The sequence below is a fragment of the Zootoca vivipara genome, chromosome 17 (assembly GCF_963506605.1).
Source record: "Zootoca vivipara chromosome 17, rZooViv1.1, whole genome shotgun sequence".
Taxonomy (NCBI): Eukaryota; Metazoa; Chordata; class Lepidosauria; order Squamata; family Lacertidae; genus Zootoca; species Zootoca vivipara.
Genome location: NC_083292.1, coordinates 18,348,989 through 18,365,377, shown reverse-complemented (window position 1 = coordinate 18,365,377; position 16,389 = coordinate 18,348,989). Strand labels below are relative to the sequence as shown.

The following is a 16,389-nucleotide window of genomic DNA, read 5'->3' as shown; positions in this document are numbered from 1 at the left end:
TAGAAATAGAAAGGTTTCATGTGACATAAAGTCGGGTGTCTAGAGATAGGAAAATGTAGACTGACACCCAGGGCTTAACTTTCGGTTCTTGTGTGCATGCAGGTTCAATTCCCAGTGGCGTCTCCGGAGAGGGCTGGGCATTTCCCCTGAAGAGCTGCTGCCAGCCAGTGCAGACACTACAGCAACCAGTTCAATAGAAGGCAGCTTCCTAGGTTCCTAAACTGTAGACGCAAAGATCCCTGCTTTTTCCCTCTAACCGGTTTTTAAGCATGTCCACATGCCATCGCCTTCATGCAAGTCCATTGAAGGCTTTTGTATCCAGCTGCTTGCATTTAAGTGAGTGGGCCTTTTCCTGCAACGTGAGGTGGATGTTTGTCTGAAAACCCAAATCTGCCTCAGCTCTGCCACCAACTTGCACTTTTAACACTGGACTACATTGAAGGGCTGTTGTAAGCCTCTCTTTCTTAGCCACGGGCCCATCCAATAAATATGGGGACAATAGATAACAGAGAAAACATGCTGCCTTGGGTTTATGACACAGCCTTGCACAGTTTTGGATTTAAAAAAAAAATACTTGGAAGGTTCTTAAGCTGCTTATACCTTTAAAGCACATCTGAAGCACAAACTCCCCTCAAACTGTTCTGGACACAGTAGATTGTTAAAGGTTGCTGGGAATTGTAACTCTGTGAGGGCTCAACTACAGTGCCCAAAATTCTTTGAGGGAAAGAAAATTATGCTTCAAATGTGCTTTAAATGTACAGTGTGCCCAATTTTACTATCAGAGAACTTCAAATGAATATGCAGCCCATCAATGATTAATCCAGGCTTTCCCTGATCCATAAATTCAGACTCTGATTTATGTGCCTCAATCCCCCGGGAATCCTGTTTTATTTGTTATCATAAGGTAAAAGGTAAAGGGACCCCTGACCATTAGGTCCAGTCTTGACCGACTCTGGGGTTGCGCGCTCATCTCGCATTATTGGCCGAGGGAGCCGGCGTATAGCTTCCAGCTCATGTGGCCAGCATGACAAAGCTGCTTCTGGCGAACCAGAGCAGCACATGGAAACGCCGTTTACCTTCCCGCTGTAGCGGTTCCTATTTATCTACTTGCATTTTGATGTGCTTTCGAACTGCTAGGTTGGCAGGAGCTGGGACCAAGCAACGGGAGCTCACCCCGTCACAGGGATTCGAACCGCCGACCTTCTGATCAGCAAGCCCTAGGCTCAGTGGTTTAACCACAGCGCCACCTGGGTCCCTTATTTGTTATCATATTACTCTTTCATTGGTTTTATGCTACATTTTTGTTTTAACAATAATGTTTGCTTTTATGTTACACACAGGGCTTAATATTTTTATCCCCCAAATATATTAAGCAGCTTATAAACGCTTTTAAACAAGAAATGAACATTTCCAGCATTTTTTTTGAGAGAGACATGAAATAGTTACATCTGATTAATGGTTGAATTAACTCAGATCCTGCAAAAAGAAGTTTTTGTGCCTGGCGTGCTATGGTCCATGGGGTCACGAAGAGTCGGACACGACTAAACAACTAAACGACAACATTCTATAGCCTAAACATAGAAAGGTAAAGGTAAAGGGACCCCTGACCATTAGGTCCAGTCGTGACCGACTCTGGGGTTGCGGCGCTCATCTCGCATTATTGGCCGAGGGAGCCGGCGTACAGCTTCCAGGTCATGCCTAAACATATATCTTGATGCAAAATCACTGTGGGCAAACTTCACTTTGAAAACGAACTCGTGGGAGGTTTCTTTCAGTGAGGAGTTAGGACTTTTGTTTCTTTTTTTTAAAAAGGAGAAGAGTTGCGTTAAGAAACAGCTCAGGCTGTTACGATCTTTGTACCCTTTATCTGAAGACACGTTCCAGCCAAGAGCCTGGCATTATTTCAGATTACTATTATCTGAGGTAAATCATGGGAAGGTACTATAATATATGAGCAACGTCACAAGGTTATTTGGGGCTCCTTTGTTCCTGGCCGTCTTCTGTGAATTATTCCAACATGGTCTTGACCTGTCCTGATTCCACATATTCGGGACTCTGGCACTTGTGTATTTTCCCCTTCCAGAGCTGCAGCCCAGCCGCTTAAATTGAAAGCAACATCCTGCAAACAGCTGACTTCAGCAGCTGTAGGGGATGTCACGTGACCTGAAATAAACAAGAGTGAAAGAAGATTCCTCGCTGCCTGCCTGTGGTGAGAAAGTGGAGGGAAGGACTCGTTCTAAAAGCTGGTTTCAGTCCTCTGCACCCCGATCCATAATTCAAGGGAAGAGGTGAGGACTCCTAGGACATCGAGTGACCATATCAGGTAGGCTCTCCTCCTTAAGACAGCTCGTTTTCCCCTCACACCCCAAACCTCCCCGCATATCTTTGATCCCTCGAGTACAACGTTATGTTATTGATTTAGCTCGGTCCCATGCACGTTTACGTAGAAGTAAGTCCTGCTGTGTTCAGTGGTGCTTCCTGCCAGAAATAGGTGCATGGAATTACAGCCTGAAGCACCCTTATCCAACAAGGGATGTTAGAGGCAGACACAATGGCTTGGCTGAGCAGGTTGAAGGGGGAAGAATGTACTTAGTTCAGTAGTTCCAATTCCCAGCAACTGACATTCAGAGGCATATTCCCTCCAATAGGGTGGGTGGAAGAACGTAAACATCTAGCAGCCACTGACGGCAGACCCTACTTTCCAGGATTTACAGAAGCCGTCCCGGTTTCTGATTTGATCCCAGAATGTCCCACTTTCCCTTAGGACGTCCCTAGTTTCATTGCAGAAATATTGGAGGGTATGGTAGGACGTCCCTGTTTTCATCAGAGAAATGTTGGAGGGTACAGTGCCAGCATTACCCACCACAAGTTTGTTCCTGCACTGAGGGCATGGGAGTCCTCTCCGTGGATATCTAGTGGACCACTTCCTATGCTTGATCTCAACGGCTGTGGCGTGGAGTCTCAACCTGCGACTCCCTATCAAATATCTAGTTGAAATAAAGTGGCTTCTGTGGAACCAGATATGTGTGTAACATGCTATCTGTGAAGCACCAAGATAGCCAATGGACATTCTTGATCTGTCTCACCAGCCCTTGCTGTTTCTCATCCAGCCAAAGTCCTTCCTGTTACGCAGACTCAGCACTTCTTCCTTGGGAAGATTGTGTCATCATGATATTCCTCCCATTGAATCTTTTACAGGCTGTCTTTGCAGTGCAGCAGGAGCCAAGTTCCTTGGGTCGATCCCTGGACTCCTTCCTGAAATTCTGGCCGGCATCTCTGTCCATTGGCTTCCTTCTTGTGACAAGCATGGACCCCAGAGGTCTATGGATCTTCGTCCTCTTCCCTATCCTGTTTGCCTCCGTCCAGCTGTGTGGTAATCTCTGCTTACGAGAAGTATCATATAGATAGATAGATAGTTTGCAAATTGCTTCTCCCCCTCGCTGAAATTCTTTTAAAAGCACAAAGAAGATTCACATTATGATGTATAACTATCGAGGGTGTATAAGACAAGGTACTTTACAACAGAATGTAGAACAGAATCAGAACGAGGGTGGAGAATCTGTGGCGATGATATGGGAAATGTTTTTACCATAATGAGGAAGAGTCAGGGCAGATTCACCCCATGCATTCAAAGCACATTCAACACCTCTTCAAACCTCATGACCTCCACCCGGGCAAGAATGCTGGGAACTCTAGTTTTCCTCTCACAGAGACACAAGATGCCTTCATTGCACTAGATGATCCCTGGGTCCCTTCCAACCGAATCGCCAGGACCCTTAATAAACTACAATTCCCATAGTTCTTTGGGGGAAGTCGTGTGTTTTAAAGCAGCCACATATGCGATCCTGTTTTGTTTTTCTCTCGGGTCAGATATCCTTGAAGGAAATTCCGATCGCATCAGGTCTTTGAACACGGAGCTCTTGAAAGTGGCAGAGGATGCGTCCGAGGAGCCGAATCCCAGTGTTTACCTGGCCCTGCGGCTGTCTAATGACCACAACTTGCAGAAGGAGAGCCAGTACCTCCAGCGCCTGAAAGATGCCTTTCAGCCCAATGCCAGCTCGTATGTCTAGCACAGGGTTTTGGTGGTGGTGGTAGGGATTTTGCAGCACGAGGGGCACATTTCCTTCTTCTGGGCAATCTCCCAGGAGCCTCACAGCAGTGGTGGGCGGGGCCAGAGGCAGAAGGGGGTGGAGCAACGGATGTACATTGCTGGAAACCACAGGAGAGAAAAGGGCTCTTGGGATCAGGCCCTGCTTGCGGGTTTCACATATGGGCCTCTGGTTGACCACTGTGAGAACAGGATGCCGGGCTGGATGAGCCACTGGCCTGATGCAACCAGCCAGAAACGCTTCATCTCAGGGTTGTGGGTTGGAGTCCCATGTTGGGCAAAAAGATGGGGGGGTTGGACTGGATGACCCTCGTGATCCCTTCCAACTCTACCATTCTGTGATATATTAGTTCAGTATACTCTTGCATTCCAACAAAGGAACATTAAGCAAGCAAGCAAGTTGTTGTTGTTTAGTCGTTTAGTCGTGTCCAACTCTTCATGACCCCATGGACCATAGCACTCCAGGCACTCCTGCCTTGCACTGCCTCCCGCAGTTTGGTCAAACTCATGTTCGTAGCTTCGAGAACACTGTCCAACCATCTTGTCCTCTGTCGTCCCCTTCTCCTAGTGCCACCAATCTTTCCCAACATCAGGGTCTTTTCCAAGGATTCTTCTCTTCTCATGAGGTGGCCAAAGTATTGGAGCCTCAGCTTCAGGATCTGTCCTTCCAGTGAGCACTCAGGGCTGATTTCCTTCAGAATGGATAGGTTTGATCTTCTTGCAGTCCATGGGACTCTCAAGAGTCTCCTCCAGCACCAGAATTCAAAAGCATCAATTCTTCGGTGATCAGCCTTCTTTATGGTCCAGCTCTCACTTCCATACATCACTACTGGGAAAACCATAGCTTTAACTATACGGACCTTTGTCGGCAAGGTGATGTCTCTGCTTTTTAAGATGCTGTCTAGGTTTGTCATTGCTTTTCTCCCAAGAAGCAGGCGTCTTTTAATTTCGTGACTGCTGTCACCATCTGCAGTGATCAAGGAGCCCAAGAAAGTAAAATCTCTCACTGCAAGCAAAAAAAAAAAGCAAGCAAGCAAAAAAATAGATAAATAGATAGACAGACAGACAGGCCCACCCCATTCCAAGTATCTTACAATCTGAGTTTTGACAGTGTGGGAGACAACAGAGGGGAAGAAAGGGAGAGGGTGAGGATTACAATCAAGTCTTCATTTAAAATATAGCAATTACACCACCATTATTATGCCAGTGGATGTAAATTCTATTATGAATGAACATCCTAATTCTAGACAAAAAGAAGAGAGAGCCACTGGTGGTGCTGTGGTTCATCTGCTGGACTAGGAAACGGGAAGCTGGGGGTTCAAATCCCCGCTCAGCCACAAAGCTCACTGGGTGATGTTGGCCCAGTTAGGCACTCTCAGTCCAACCTACCTCGCAAGGTTGTTGCACGGGGAGAGCCGTGTACGCAACCTTAAACCCCTTGGAGAAAAAGGTGGGCTCTAAACCCAATAAAACACGGTTTCCCAAACTTAGGTCTCCGGATGCCGTTGGACTACAACTCCCATCCTCGCTAGCCAGCAGGACCAGCAGTCGGGGGTGATGGGATTTGTAGTCCAGAAAACAGCTGGAGACACAAGTCTGGGAAACCCTGCAATGAAGCGAAACTGGATAAATGAAGTTAAACCTGGAGAAGGCCTAGCCTGGCTGCATGGGAGGGGCTAACGGTGTGGTTATTCTGACTTCTTCCAATCCAGCACTCCGACTCCCGTCCGCTATCATGAGCATCCTAGCACAGGTCAGCTGGCCCTGTACCTGCTTGCGCTGCGGGCCGCCTGCCACGACATGGAGGCTCTTGAAGGGAGGCAGCTGGTGACCCAGCTTAAGCTTCACTTGAACAAGGAAAAGGCACAGATAGGTAAGGTTCCAGGGGATGGCAACGAAGTTTCCTTGCTGCGTTCGCTGTTTTTCGGCAAGAGATGCTGACTAGGGACCGCTTTCTCCCTGACTGGGAAGATCACACCATCAGACTGAGTTGTAGGCACCTTTCATAGGTGTTCTCGGGGCTCCTCTGGGGGGCATGTTTATTGTTTTCTTAGAGCATTTGTACCCAGGTACCCATGTGGGACCCAGGTGGCGTTGTGGGTTAAACCACTGAGCCTAGGGCTTGCTGATCAGAAGGTCAGCGGTTCGAATCCCTGTGACGGGGTGAGCTCCCGTTGCTCGGTCCCAGCTCCTGCCCACCTAGCAGTTCGAAAGCATGTCAAAATGCAAGTAGATAAATAGGAACCGCTACAGCAGGAATGTAAACGGCGTTTCCGTGTGCTGCTCTGGTTCTCCAGAAGCGGCTTTGTCATGCTGGCCACATGACCTGGAAGCTATACCCCGGCTCCCTCAGCCAATAATGCGAGATGAGTGTGCAACCCCAGAGTCTGTCGCCACTGGACCTAATGGTCAGGGGTCCCTTTACCTTTACCTTACCCCCCTCTTCACCCAAATGCTTACATGAAGTGCATTAAAAAAAAAAAAAGACAGTCCCAGCCAGCAGGCTTAGAGTTTGAAGAAACACGACACACAAGGGAAAAGGGATGGGGAGGGAAGAGGGGGGGGAATAATCAAACTCAGGCACCAGTTCTTTTTTTTAAAACCAATTAATTTTTATTCATTTTCCAAATTTATAACACACCAATGCCAAATTAAAACTAATTTAATACCATTTTTTCAAAAACTGGCTCCCTTTCTCCGATATTTCCATTTCTTCCCCTATTACATGCTGCTTACATTACAAATTTATCTCTAATTAACACCCATATTTACAAACAAACACAGTCATACCTTGGATCCCGAGTGCCTTGCGAGTCGAACGTTTTGGCTCCCGAATGCCGCAAACCCAGAAGTGAGTGTTCCGGTTTGCAAACATTCTTTGGAAGCCGAACATCAGACGGGGCTTCCGCAGCTTCTGATTGGCTGCAGGGGCTTCCTGCAGCCAATTGGAAGCTGCGCCTTGGTTTCCGAACGTTTTGGAAGTCGAACGGACTTCCGGAACAGATTCCGTTCGACTTCCGAGGTACCACTGTATCCTTAACCCTCAGGTGTCCCTTTACCAACTCCTGCATATAGATTGGCGGGGGGGGGGATTAACTTGGGCACCAGTTCTTAAACGTTTGTTCTTATGATGCCCCCTGGCACAGGTCAGGGGTAGAAGTTGCCTGATGGAGCTGGTCTTTCAGCAAATATGATGGAATGAGCCTTCTTCCTCATTGAGGCAGTCTGACAGAATGGCAGCTCCCAGCTAAGGGAGAGGAGACTGGATGAAGCTGGTCTGTTGCAGAAGAGCTGAGAGAGAGAGAGCTCAGCTTCCCATCTCTCCTGCAGAGAGAGTTGACAGTTTGTCCTGATTTGCTTGCACAAAGCTTACGTGGTGGTCAGATTAGATCCAGCCTTTCTTGAGCATTTGTTCTGATCGGTTTGGAAGGAGGTTATATATAGCACAAGGAGCATCCGTCCTGGTTTGCTTACGATGCGTTTGTACATTTTCATGTTAACTTGTTCTTTCATAACACACTTTTTCAACTCATTTCCCCGTCACTTTCCTAACTGCAAAAAAAGAGGTCTGGTCCTTTTTTAAAAGTGAATTTGTTGCCCCGAGGCGGCAGAGAGCAGTTTAATCCATTTCAGCTATGCAATCCTAAATTTCTGGTGTGCACTAAAATCTCTCCCACAAAGTAGTGATGGTTCAGAAAGGGATCTTGGAGCCAGGAGTCGAGTCAGGGAACGGTTAAGGGCATCTAAGTTGAAAATAGCAAATAAACAAGAAATGGTGGGATTTATTTCATATATTTATTTCGTAAAATTTATAGGCTGGATTTTTTTTATTAAAAAACAACAACCTAAAAGCAGTTTACAATGACAACAAAACAATAAAATTATCAGTAAAAACAAAAGGCTTAAAAAGATTCAAACCATAAAATCAGCAATAGTCTAAAACATACAACAACATTCTACATGTCTGGGTAGGCTGGTCTCTAAAAATGTTTTTAGCAGGTGCCAAGAAGAGCACAATGAAGGCGCCTGCTTGGTGTCAAGTGGCAGGGAGTTCCAGTGGGTAGGTGCCGCCACATTAAAAGACTGATTGAATGAAAGCAAGTGTTGGAAATCTGAAATACGGGCAAGCACTTAAGGAGAGGTTTTTCCAGCATCTGGAAGCCTCAGAGCAGGGCTTCTTGGCTAAAGGTCAGCAAGGAGCTGGGTAATTAATTGTGGCAGAAAAGGCAGACTTACCCATTGGCCTTTCTCCTCCTGCACCCAGGTCACAAGGACAAAGGACACCCCATCACCAACTACTACCAGTACAGCTTGGGGGTCTTAGCCTTGTGCGTCCACCACAAGAAGATCGACGAGCATGTGATCCGCAAGCTCTTGCATGCAGAGGAGGAGGGACGATTTGTGCTCCACAACAAGCACTCTGTGGGTATGTGCTGCCCCCTTTGCACATGAGTCCACTCAGGTTTCTAGTCCTCAAATGTTTTCCTTTGCTATTTGTGCCCCCTGCCCTGGGGGTTGATGCATTGCAGCTTTAATCGTCTGTGCGGCTTCCGGCTGGGGGCAGCAAGCAGGAAGGGATGACCCGTTTTAATTTTGTTTGACTAATAATAATAATAATAATATATTTATACCCCACTCATCTGCCTGGGATTCCCCAGCCTCTCTGCGCAGCTCCCAACAGAATATTAAAAAAACGGCAAAATATCAAACATTAAAAACTTCCCTAAACAGGGCTGCCTTCAGATGTCTTCTGAAAGTCAGGTAGTTGTTTATTTCCTTGATGTCTGATGGGAGGGCGTTCCACTACCGAAAAGGCCCTCTGCCTGGTGTTCCCTGTAATCTCACTTCTCGCAGTGTCGCATTGAGGGAACTGCCAGAAGGCCCTCAGAGCTGGACCTCAGTGTCCGGGCTGAATGATGGGGGTGGAGACGCTCCTTCAGGTTGTGTGTGTGTAAAATTTATTTATTTACATACCCGTAGGTCTCAGGGTGGTTACAACATAAGCCACAATATAAAAACACAAACTACATTATAAAAACAAAAACATCCCAATGAACCTCTCCAACACATTTTAAAAGGACATTGGATGTTAATCAACCAAATACCTGGTTAAGGAGGAACATTTTTGCCTGGTGCCTAAAGGTGTATAATTAAGGCTCCAGTTGAACCTCCCTGGGGAGAGCATTCCACAGGCAGGGAGCCACTGCAGGAAAGGCCTGTTCTCGTGTTGCCACCTTCCAGACCTCTTGTGGAGGAGGCACATCAAGAAGGGCTGCTCCGGGGCTCTGTGCCCATTTCCCCTGTAGCAACTTGGCTGTCTTCTCTGGTACCAGCCCTACCATTAGACAGGGTGGGGCATTGCCTCAGGTGGCAAGGGGCAGGGAGCGGTGATTAGCTGTTGGGAGGACAGAGGTATGGAGAAGCAGGGGGCACCGTGAGTATGGATAGCAGGTGGCGGCGTTCAGTGGTACAGCACCTGCTGTGCTTGCAGATGGTCCTGGGTTCAATCGCCCGCATCTCCAGGTAGGGCTGGGAGAGACTCCCAGAGCTGCTGCCGGTCAGTGTAGAAAGTACTGAGCTAGGTGGACTGATGGAGGATGCAAAGGATGTAGGCATGTGTTTGGGACTGACGGGTCAGCTCTCCCCTTCATGGCTGTTTTACCCTTGCTCACCCAGACACAGAGGCGATGGGAGGTCTGGCCTTTGCCTGCTTGGAACGGGCCACCTTCTACGGGCCAGAGCTGGTGGCAAACCTCACCCAGGCTGTGGAGAGATCTAAGCAGAAGATACTGCAGGCCAAGACTGCAGAAGGGGCTTTTGGCAATGTCGGCAGCAGCCCCCTGGCCACACAGGTGAGGAGGACTCAGCCATGGAGGAATTCAGCTGTGGGTGGCAATTCTCACCGTTACTATTCTATAGCTCAGGCATCCTCAAACTGCGGCCCTCCAGATGTTTTGGCCTACAACTCCCATGATCCCTAGCTAACAGGACCAGTGGTCGGGGAAGATGGGAATTGTAGTCCAAAACATCTGGATGGCCGAAGTTTGGGGGTGCCTGCTATAGCTCTTGCTAAGCCATTTTCTTACTCTGTAACCATGAGGCAGAAACTTGAAGGATCCCTCCACTAGTGGGCATGGCCCATTAGAGCAAACGGGGCACTGCCCCGCCACCAACCTTGCTCTGCCCCTGCCCAGCCCCCACCTGCCTGGCTTCTTATGTACAAGCAGCCTAGAGGTAGCTGAGCCTCTCCTCCTCCTCCTCCTCCTCCTCCTCCATAGTCGCAGAACTCAACAAGTAGGAAGGGAACAAAGCTAGGATGAACTGGCTCCTCCTGTCATTGGCTCTGATGCCACCTACTGTTGGTCTCCTTACCTTCTGCCCCATCAGCCCAGTGGGCCCCAGACACCTCTGGATTTCCTTTCCTGTTGCATCCCATTCCAGAATCTGATTCTCTCCACTTGGCTCTACGGTTTTTTTCAAACACCACTTGTAGTGCGGACGAGGCAAGTCTTCCCCCCCCCCTTCCAATCTGAGGTTGAAGACCTTAGCTAGAGAATGGCTTGCCTCTTCAGCACAGAGTGGAAACCTCTGCGGAACTTCTGGCTCAGGCGGCATTCCCTTTTAGCTTTGCCAGGATTTCAGGCAATGCCAGCGTTCCACCGATAGCCTCTTCTACCGTAGGTGAGAGTGCAAGAACTAACATAAAGATAAAGGCACTTTTCTTCAGTCTGTGATGCCTTTTCCATCTCTTTGCGATTCAGTTCCTCATTGCTACGGGGATGAACCCAGAGTGTCCCGAGGTTGTTGCAACCCTGATTCGGAGCCTGGAGCGAGGAGATTTCCAAAACGCCCTCATCAAGTCCCAGTTGCTGCCTGCCCTGCATGGCAAGAGTTACCTGGATGTCGCCAGGATGGTGTGCCAAGATGAGAGAGGTAGTGGGCCGGGGGGGGGGGAGCAAAGAGGGTGTTGCAAAGGAGTAGTGGGGACGCAGTCCACTTTTGGCTCTAGTCAAGCCAGGGTAGAGTTGCGGAACACTGGGACCATAGAGGGGGGACCAGATCCAGAACTGGCCTCTGCGGGCCATTTTGACAGGTGGGAAGGGCCATCTACAGGTCAGTTGCCTGACATCGAGCCAAAAGATCGCTTGTCCCAGCCAAAGAAGAAAGGATGCAAAAACTTACAGAATATGCACAAATGGCAAAACTTACCAGAAAAATAAGAAATCAAGGTAACAAACTTTTAATAAAAGAATGGAAATGGTTTATTGAATATTCACAACTAATCTGTACACAGATTAGTTGTAATAACCTGCAGTTTTCTAAGAGTATATATTTAAAGTAGATGAAATTAATGAGTAAATTAGTTTGGAATATGCAGAAAATATAAAAAAAATTAAGGAACTGCAGAAAGAGGGGGGGGAGTCGTATTCGAAATGTTAAAATGATTGTTAAAATCACTGAAATGTGTAAAACTGAAAATCATAAATAAAATAATATTATTTTTAAAGAAGACCAGACACAGGTATAGCTCCATTCTTAGCAATGTAGCTTCCACAGCGCTGAGACCGGAGACAAGCCTCTGCCTGCTACCATTAAAAGACCTATAAGCAAAGACTCACCTCTGATCTTAGTGCTGTGGTGCTAAGCACTAAGGTCAGAGATAACAGCTCCCTGATGTCTCCGCTCTCCGTGCTTAGACTGGAGGCAGCAGATCTCTGTGCCTGAAGCTGCGGAATTTGCTCCCCCCAAAAGCAATGATGGCCTTTAAAAGGCTTTAAAAGACAAATTTGTGGAGGAAAAGGCTGTCGACAGCTACTAGCCAGGATGGCTGAGTACTACCTCTGAGCTGTCCAAAATATGGGAATCACACTCTATGCTGTGCTCAGGTCCTGCTTGTGAGCTTCCCAGCTTTCCGGGCCCAGCAGGCACACTTCTTATGTCCGCATGACAACTTGCATGCTCTCTTCGCCGCCAACCAAAAAACAAGCAGAGGTTTCACCTGAGCATACACAGAGGGCCTCTTGCTCCCCCTCTGAGATTAAAGAGGCAAGGTTCTCAGGGTACCACTTGAAAGCCAGAGGGGAAAGAGAGACACCTGTGGGGAGGTGGAACACACCTGGAAAGGGTCCAAAACGGCACCACCAAATGATGCAGAGGCAATAAGGTCCACCAGAAACCAGCCTGACTCCTGATGCACCCTCAACCTTTGCTTTCTTGCATGCAGGTGGTTTGGAGCTTGTCACCTCCTCTCCCAGGCTGGAGCCGCCCGCCGGGAGGACGCCGAGCATCCGCGTCCAGCTGCTTGTGAAGCAGCCACCTCTTCTCGTGCCGTTGTACAGAAATGTCCTCAGAGTTCCTCTCGGCTCCTCTCTGCTGGACGTGCTGAAAGTTGCAGAGAGGCTGAACACCCCCAAGCGCTTCATGTGAGGCCAATTCCATCTTCACCTGCTTCGGCTGGTGTTAAGGGGGTGAGGGGCAGTGGAGGTACAGGAACCGAGGGAGCTTCCCTCCACCGAGGCAGGCCACAGATCCATCCAGCCCAATACTGCCAGCACTGACTGGCAGTGATTCTCCAGGGTTTCAGACGGGTGTTTCCCAGTCCGACCTGGAACACTCACTTCTGGGTTTCAATCGTTTGGGAGCCAATTAGTTCAGGAGTCAAGGTGTTTCAGGTCCAATGTACGACTGTAGATGTATCTGCTGTTTTTGGTGGGTTTTTTGATTATTTAAAAAATTGTTTATGTACTTAAGAAAGAACATACACTTCAATAACATACAAGACGAAAGAAAGGCACTATAACAAAATAGAAATTAAACAAACACACAAATTTCTGACGTTTCATTCAAAATTATTACCACATTTTCCCGTGTATAAGTCTAGGGTTTTTTCCTTAGAAAATAATGTCAAAAATTAGGGGGCATCTTATACTCTGGGCCATCTCCCTCCATTTTCTTAAATATGAGTCCCCCAAAATAGGGGGCATCTTATACATGGGGGCGTCTTAGAGGCAGAAAAATATTGGTACTGTCAGCGTTGTTGAGAGTGGGGATAGCAACCCCCCCCCCAATTTTAATTATTTGATTTTATTATCTATAACGATACAAATGCTTTGCCTTTAAATTTAATTTTACTTCTGTTTTCACTGTACATCACCTTGAGCCAATTGTGTAGAAGGTTACTGATTTTACTTACTGGTTTGTTTCAGAAAATTTATATGCCCCTTGCTTGCATGAAAACACACCCTCAAAACGATTTCTAATTAATACATTGCTAATGATATTATTAATAATATAATATAGCAATCAATGCCTACTAGCTGGCTGTTCTGCCTCCCCTTATCTCTGCCTCTGAATACAAGTTGGTAGCAATCACAAATGCAGAGAGGGATCTTTTATCATTTTTATTTATTGGGGTTTATATACTGCCCTATATCTCAGGGCGGTTCACAGAAAAGATCACAACATATGTAATTAGAATAAAAACAGCAACCCAATAACACCCCACCCCCACCCTAGAAAAGAGCCACATTTTAAAAGGGCATAGGATGTCAATCAGGTCAACCAAAGGCCTGGTTAAAAAGGAACATTTTTGCCTGGCGCCTAAAGGTGTGTAATGAAGACGCCAGGCGAACTTCCTTTGGGAGAGCATTCCACAGATGGGGAGCCACTGCAGAGAAGGCCCCGTTCTTGTGTTGCCACCCTCTGGACCTCTCGAGGAGGAGGCACACAAAGGAGGGCCTCAGAAGATGATCTCAGGGTCCAGGTAGGTTCAAATGCTTGGATTGCAAGTTTCCCACATGCAAACTGTTCAGCCACTTTGGCCTGGTCCAGAACAGTTCTTCCAGTGTTCCTACATCTGCTCATTCCTCAGTTCTTCATGGCGCCTCTTCCTTTTTTTGCTAAACAGGTTTGAGACCCAGAACACGCTGTCTGGCCCTCTGCTGACCGCAGTGATGGGGGTGAAGCCTCGGGAAGGGGAACGCAAGTACTGGAAGGTTCTCCGAGCTCCAAACACCGCCCTGGAGCAAGGCGAGTGATAGAAGCCCAGCAGCAAAGGAGACCTTTGTCCTATCTCTGGGGACGGGGAGGGAGGGATTGGCTTGAACCAGGCTTTGCCAACCCGGTGCTCTTCAAGAGCTTTGGCCTACAACTCCCATCAGCCTCAGCTAGCAACACCAGTTCCGGCTCTAAACCATTCCCTAGGCTTTGTCCCCACAGGCTTCCAAGCCTGGTTTACACCTTTAGGTAAAGGTAAAGGGACCCCTGACTATTAGGTCCAGTCGTGACCGACTCTGGGGTTGCGCGCTCATCTCGCATTATTGGCGAACCAGAGCAGCACACGGAAATGCCGTTTACCTTCCCGCTGTAGCGGTTCCTATTTATCTACTTGCATTTTGACGTGCTTTCAAACTGCTAGGTTGGCAGGAGCTGGGACCGAGCAACGGGAACTCACCCCGTCACAGGGATTCGAACTGCTGACCTTCTGATCAGCAAGCCCTAGGCTCAGTGGTTTAACCCACAGCGCCACCTGGGTCCCTTGGTTTACACCTTTAGGGACTACATAATGTGCCTGTGCTGAGGGTGTTAATTTGAGGGCAAATTAGATTCTCTTGGCAGAGCCTTACCCTACATCAGTTTCTCTGCTTGGGTGTTGCAATTTTAGAAGGGCAGTTATAGTTTTGATTCTATTCAGGTTTAATTGTTTTCTAATGATTGTATCCCCCCCCCATGTTTTAGCTGTTATTATTTTATCTCTAAGCCACCTTGAGTCCCAGTCAGGAGAAAAGGAAGGGTATCATCATAATAATCATAATCATCAGTATTATTATTACAGTGGTACCTCGGAAGGCGAACGGAATTCCGTTCTGCTTCCAAAACGTTCGTAAACCAAGGCGCGGCTTCCGATTGGCTGCAGGAAGCTCCTGCACCCAATCGGAAGCCGCGGAAGCCCCGTCAGATGTTCGACTTCCAAAGATCCTTCGCAAACCGGAACATTCACTTTCGGGTTTGCGGTGTTTGGTAGCCAAAACAGACGAGTACCAAGGTGTCTGGGTTCCAAGGTACGACTGTTCTGCACCTTGCATAGCCAGCAGATTTAATTCAGTCTTGAAATTTGTTGCATTTCCAGAAGGCGTTGAAGGTGGCTTGGATGTTATATAGGCACTGAGAGGTGCATCTCACTTCCTCTTGGAATGATTTATCTTCAAGCATATGTTTGCAAACCTAAGGTCTAGGACAGGCATAGGCAACCTTGGCTCTCCAGATGTTTTGGAACTACAACTCCCATGATCCCTGACCACTGGCCCTGTTAGCTAGGGATCATGGGAGTTGTAGTTCCAAAACATCCGGAGAGCCAAGGTTGCCGATGCCTGGTCTAGGAACTTAACATTTTTATTTAAAAAACTGAGATTGCCAGGAGACGGAATTCTGCACTTTATTTCTCCACTCCCATATCATTGCAGCAAACCCAAAGTCCTGGGGAGGAGCTAGAGGAGGATTTGGTCTTCGTAATGCCTCTCTGTCCTCACAGCCTCGTCTTTTGCCCTCCCGTTTTGCAGGTATCGCAGACTACATCCCACAAGACAAAGAAACCATTCTCTTCAAATTTAGCCCTTGGTAGAAATAGCCCTCACTCTGGCAAGGACCTGGCTCTCTGCTATCTCTGCCCCAACTGGCTCGCAGGACACATAAAGACACCAGCACAGAGGGAGCAATGGAGAAATCCTGAAACAACAATGGGACACAAGCTCCGCCCAAGGCATAATGGAGAACAACAACAACAACAACTGATAGACATGATATATTATGGCAGGAAGAAACATTACGGACAGAATAATTGCCACACACAGGAAGAACAAGAAGAGAGTTTGAATGCTTCACCTGTAGCTGTATAAATCATTTAATGTGCCAATGCCAATGGAAATCTTTAAAACCGCAGCTGGTGATATAAAGGATTGTTATTTTGACCAGAACGTAATTGGAATTTATAAGATTTTTGGAACGCAGAAATGAAGTAAACCATCAAATCATCAATTCTAGCATGCGGGAGGCCACCTAAATTGTATAATTCGGCATCTCAGTGATTGGTATTATTAATTGTATTATAATTTGGCAGTGTTAGAATGAGGCTAGTATTGGATTAGTGTAATTGAAGACTAATAAAAATTATATACTCATATCATTTTCCATTCTTATATACAACTAGCCGGCCCGGCCACACATTGCTATGGTTTTTTTGTGTGTTAAATGGACCTTCAGAGTCTCCCTTTTGAGTCCCCTCA

At 47.3% G+C, this 16,389-nt stretch overlaps 1 protein-coding gene across 1 annotated transcript; it reads left to right on the top strand.

Annotated features, from left to right (window-relative positions):
* Positions 1 to 2,000: 2,000 nt before the first annotated feature.
* Positions 2,001 to 16,278, top strand: TCN2 (transcobalamin 2). The gene is made up of 10 exons (XM_035099252.2): positions 2,001 to 2,323; positions 3,199 to 3,373; positions 3,871 to 4,060; positions 5,821 to 5,981; positions 8,373 to 8,534; positions 9,785 to 9,960; positions 10,870 to 11,041; positions 12,333 to 12,531; positions 14,016 to 14,137; positions 15,667 to 16,278. The coding sequence occupies exons 2-10, from the start codon at positions 3,307 to 3,309 to the stop codon at positions 15,726 to 15,728; spliced, it is 1,311 nt and encodes a 436-aa protein (XP_034955143.2). The 5' UTR covers positions 2,001 to 2,323; positions 3,199 to 3,306; the 3' UTR covers positions 15,729 to 16,278.
* Positions 16,279 to 16,389: the final 111 nt, after the last annotated feature.

Bases quoted from the DNA above. Each gene is read 5' to 3' on its own strand.
- TCN2 (XM_035099252.2), top strand. From the start codon at position 3,307: ATGGACCCCAGAGGTCTATGGATCTTCGTCCTCTTCCCTATCCTGTTT. The intron at 4,061-5,820 runs GTATGTCTAGCA...CTTCCAATCCAG, and splicing joins TTTCAGCCCAATGCCAGCTC to CACTCCGACTCCCGTCCGCT. The intron at 11,042-12,332 runs GTAGTGGGCCGG...TCTTGCATGCAG, and splicing joins GGTGTGCCAAGATGAGAGAG to GTGGTTTGGAGCTTGTCACC.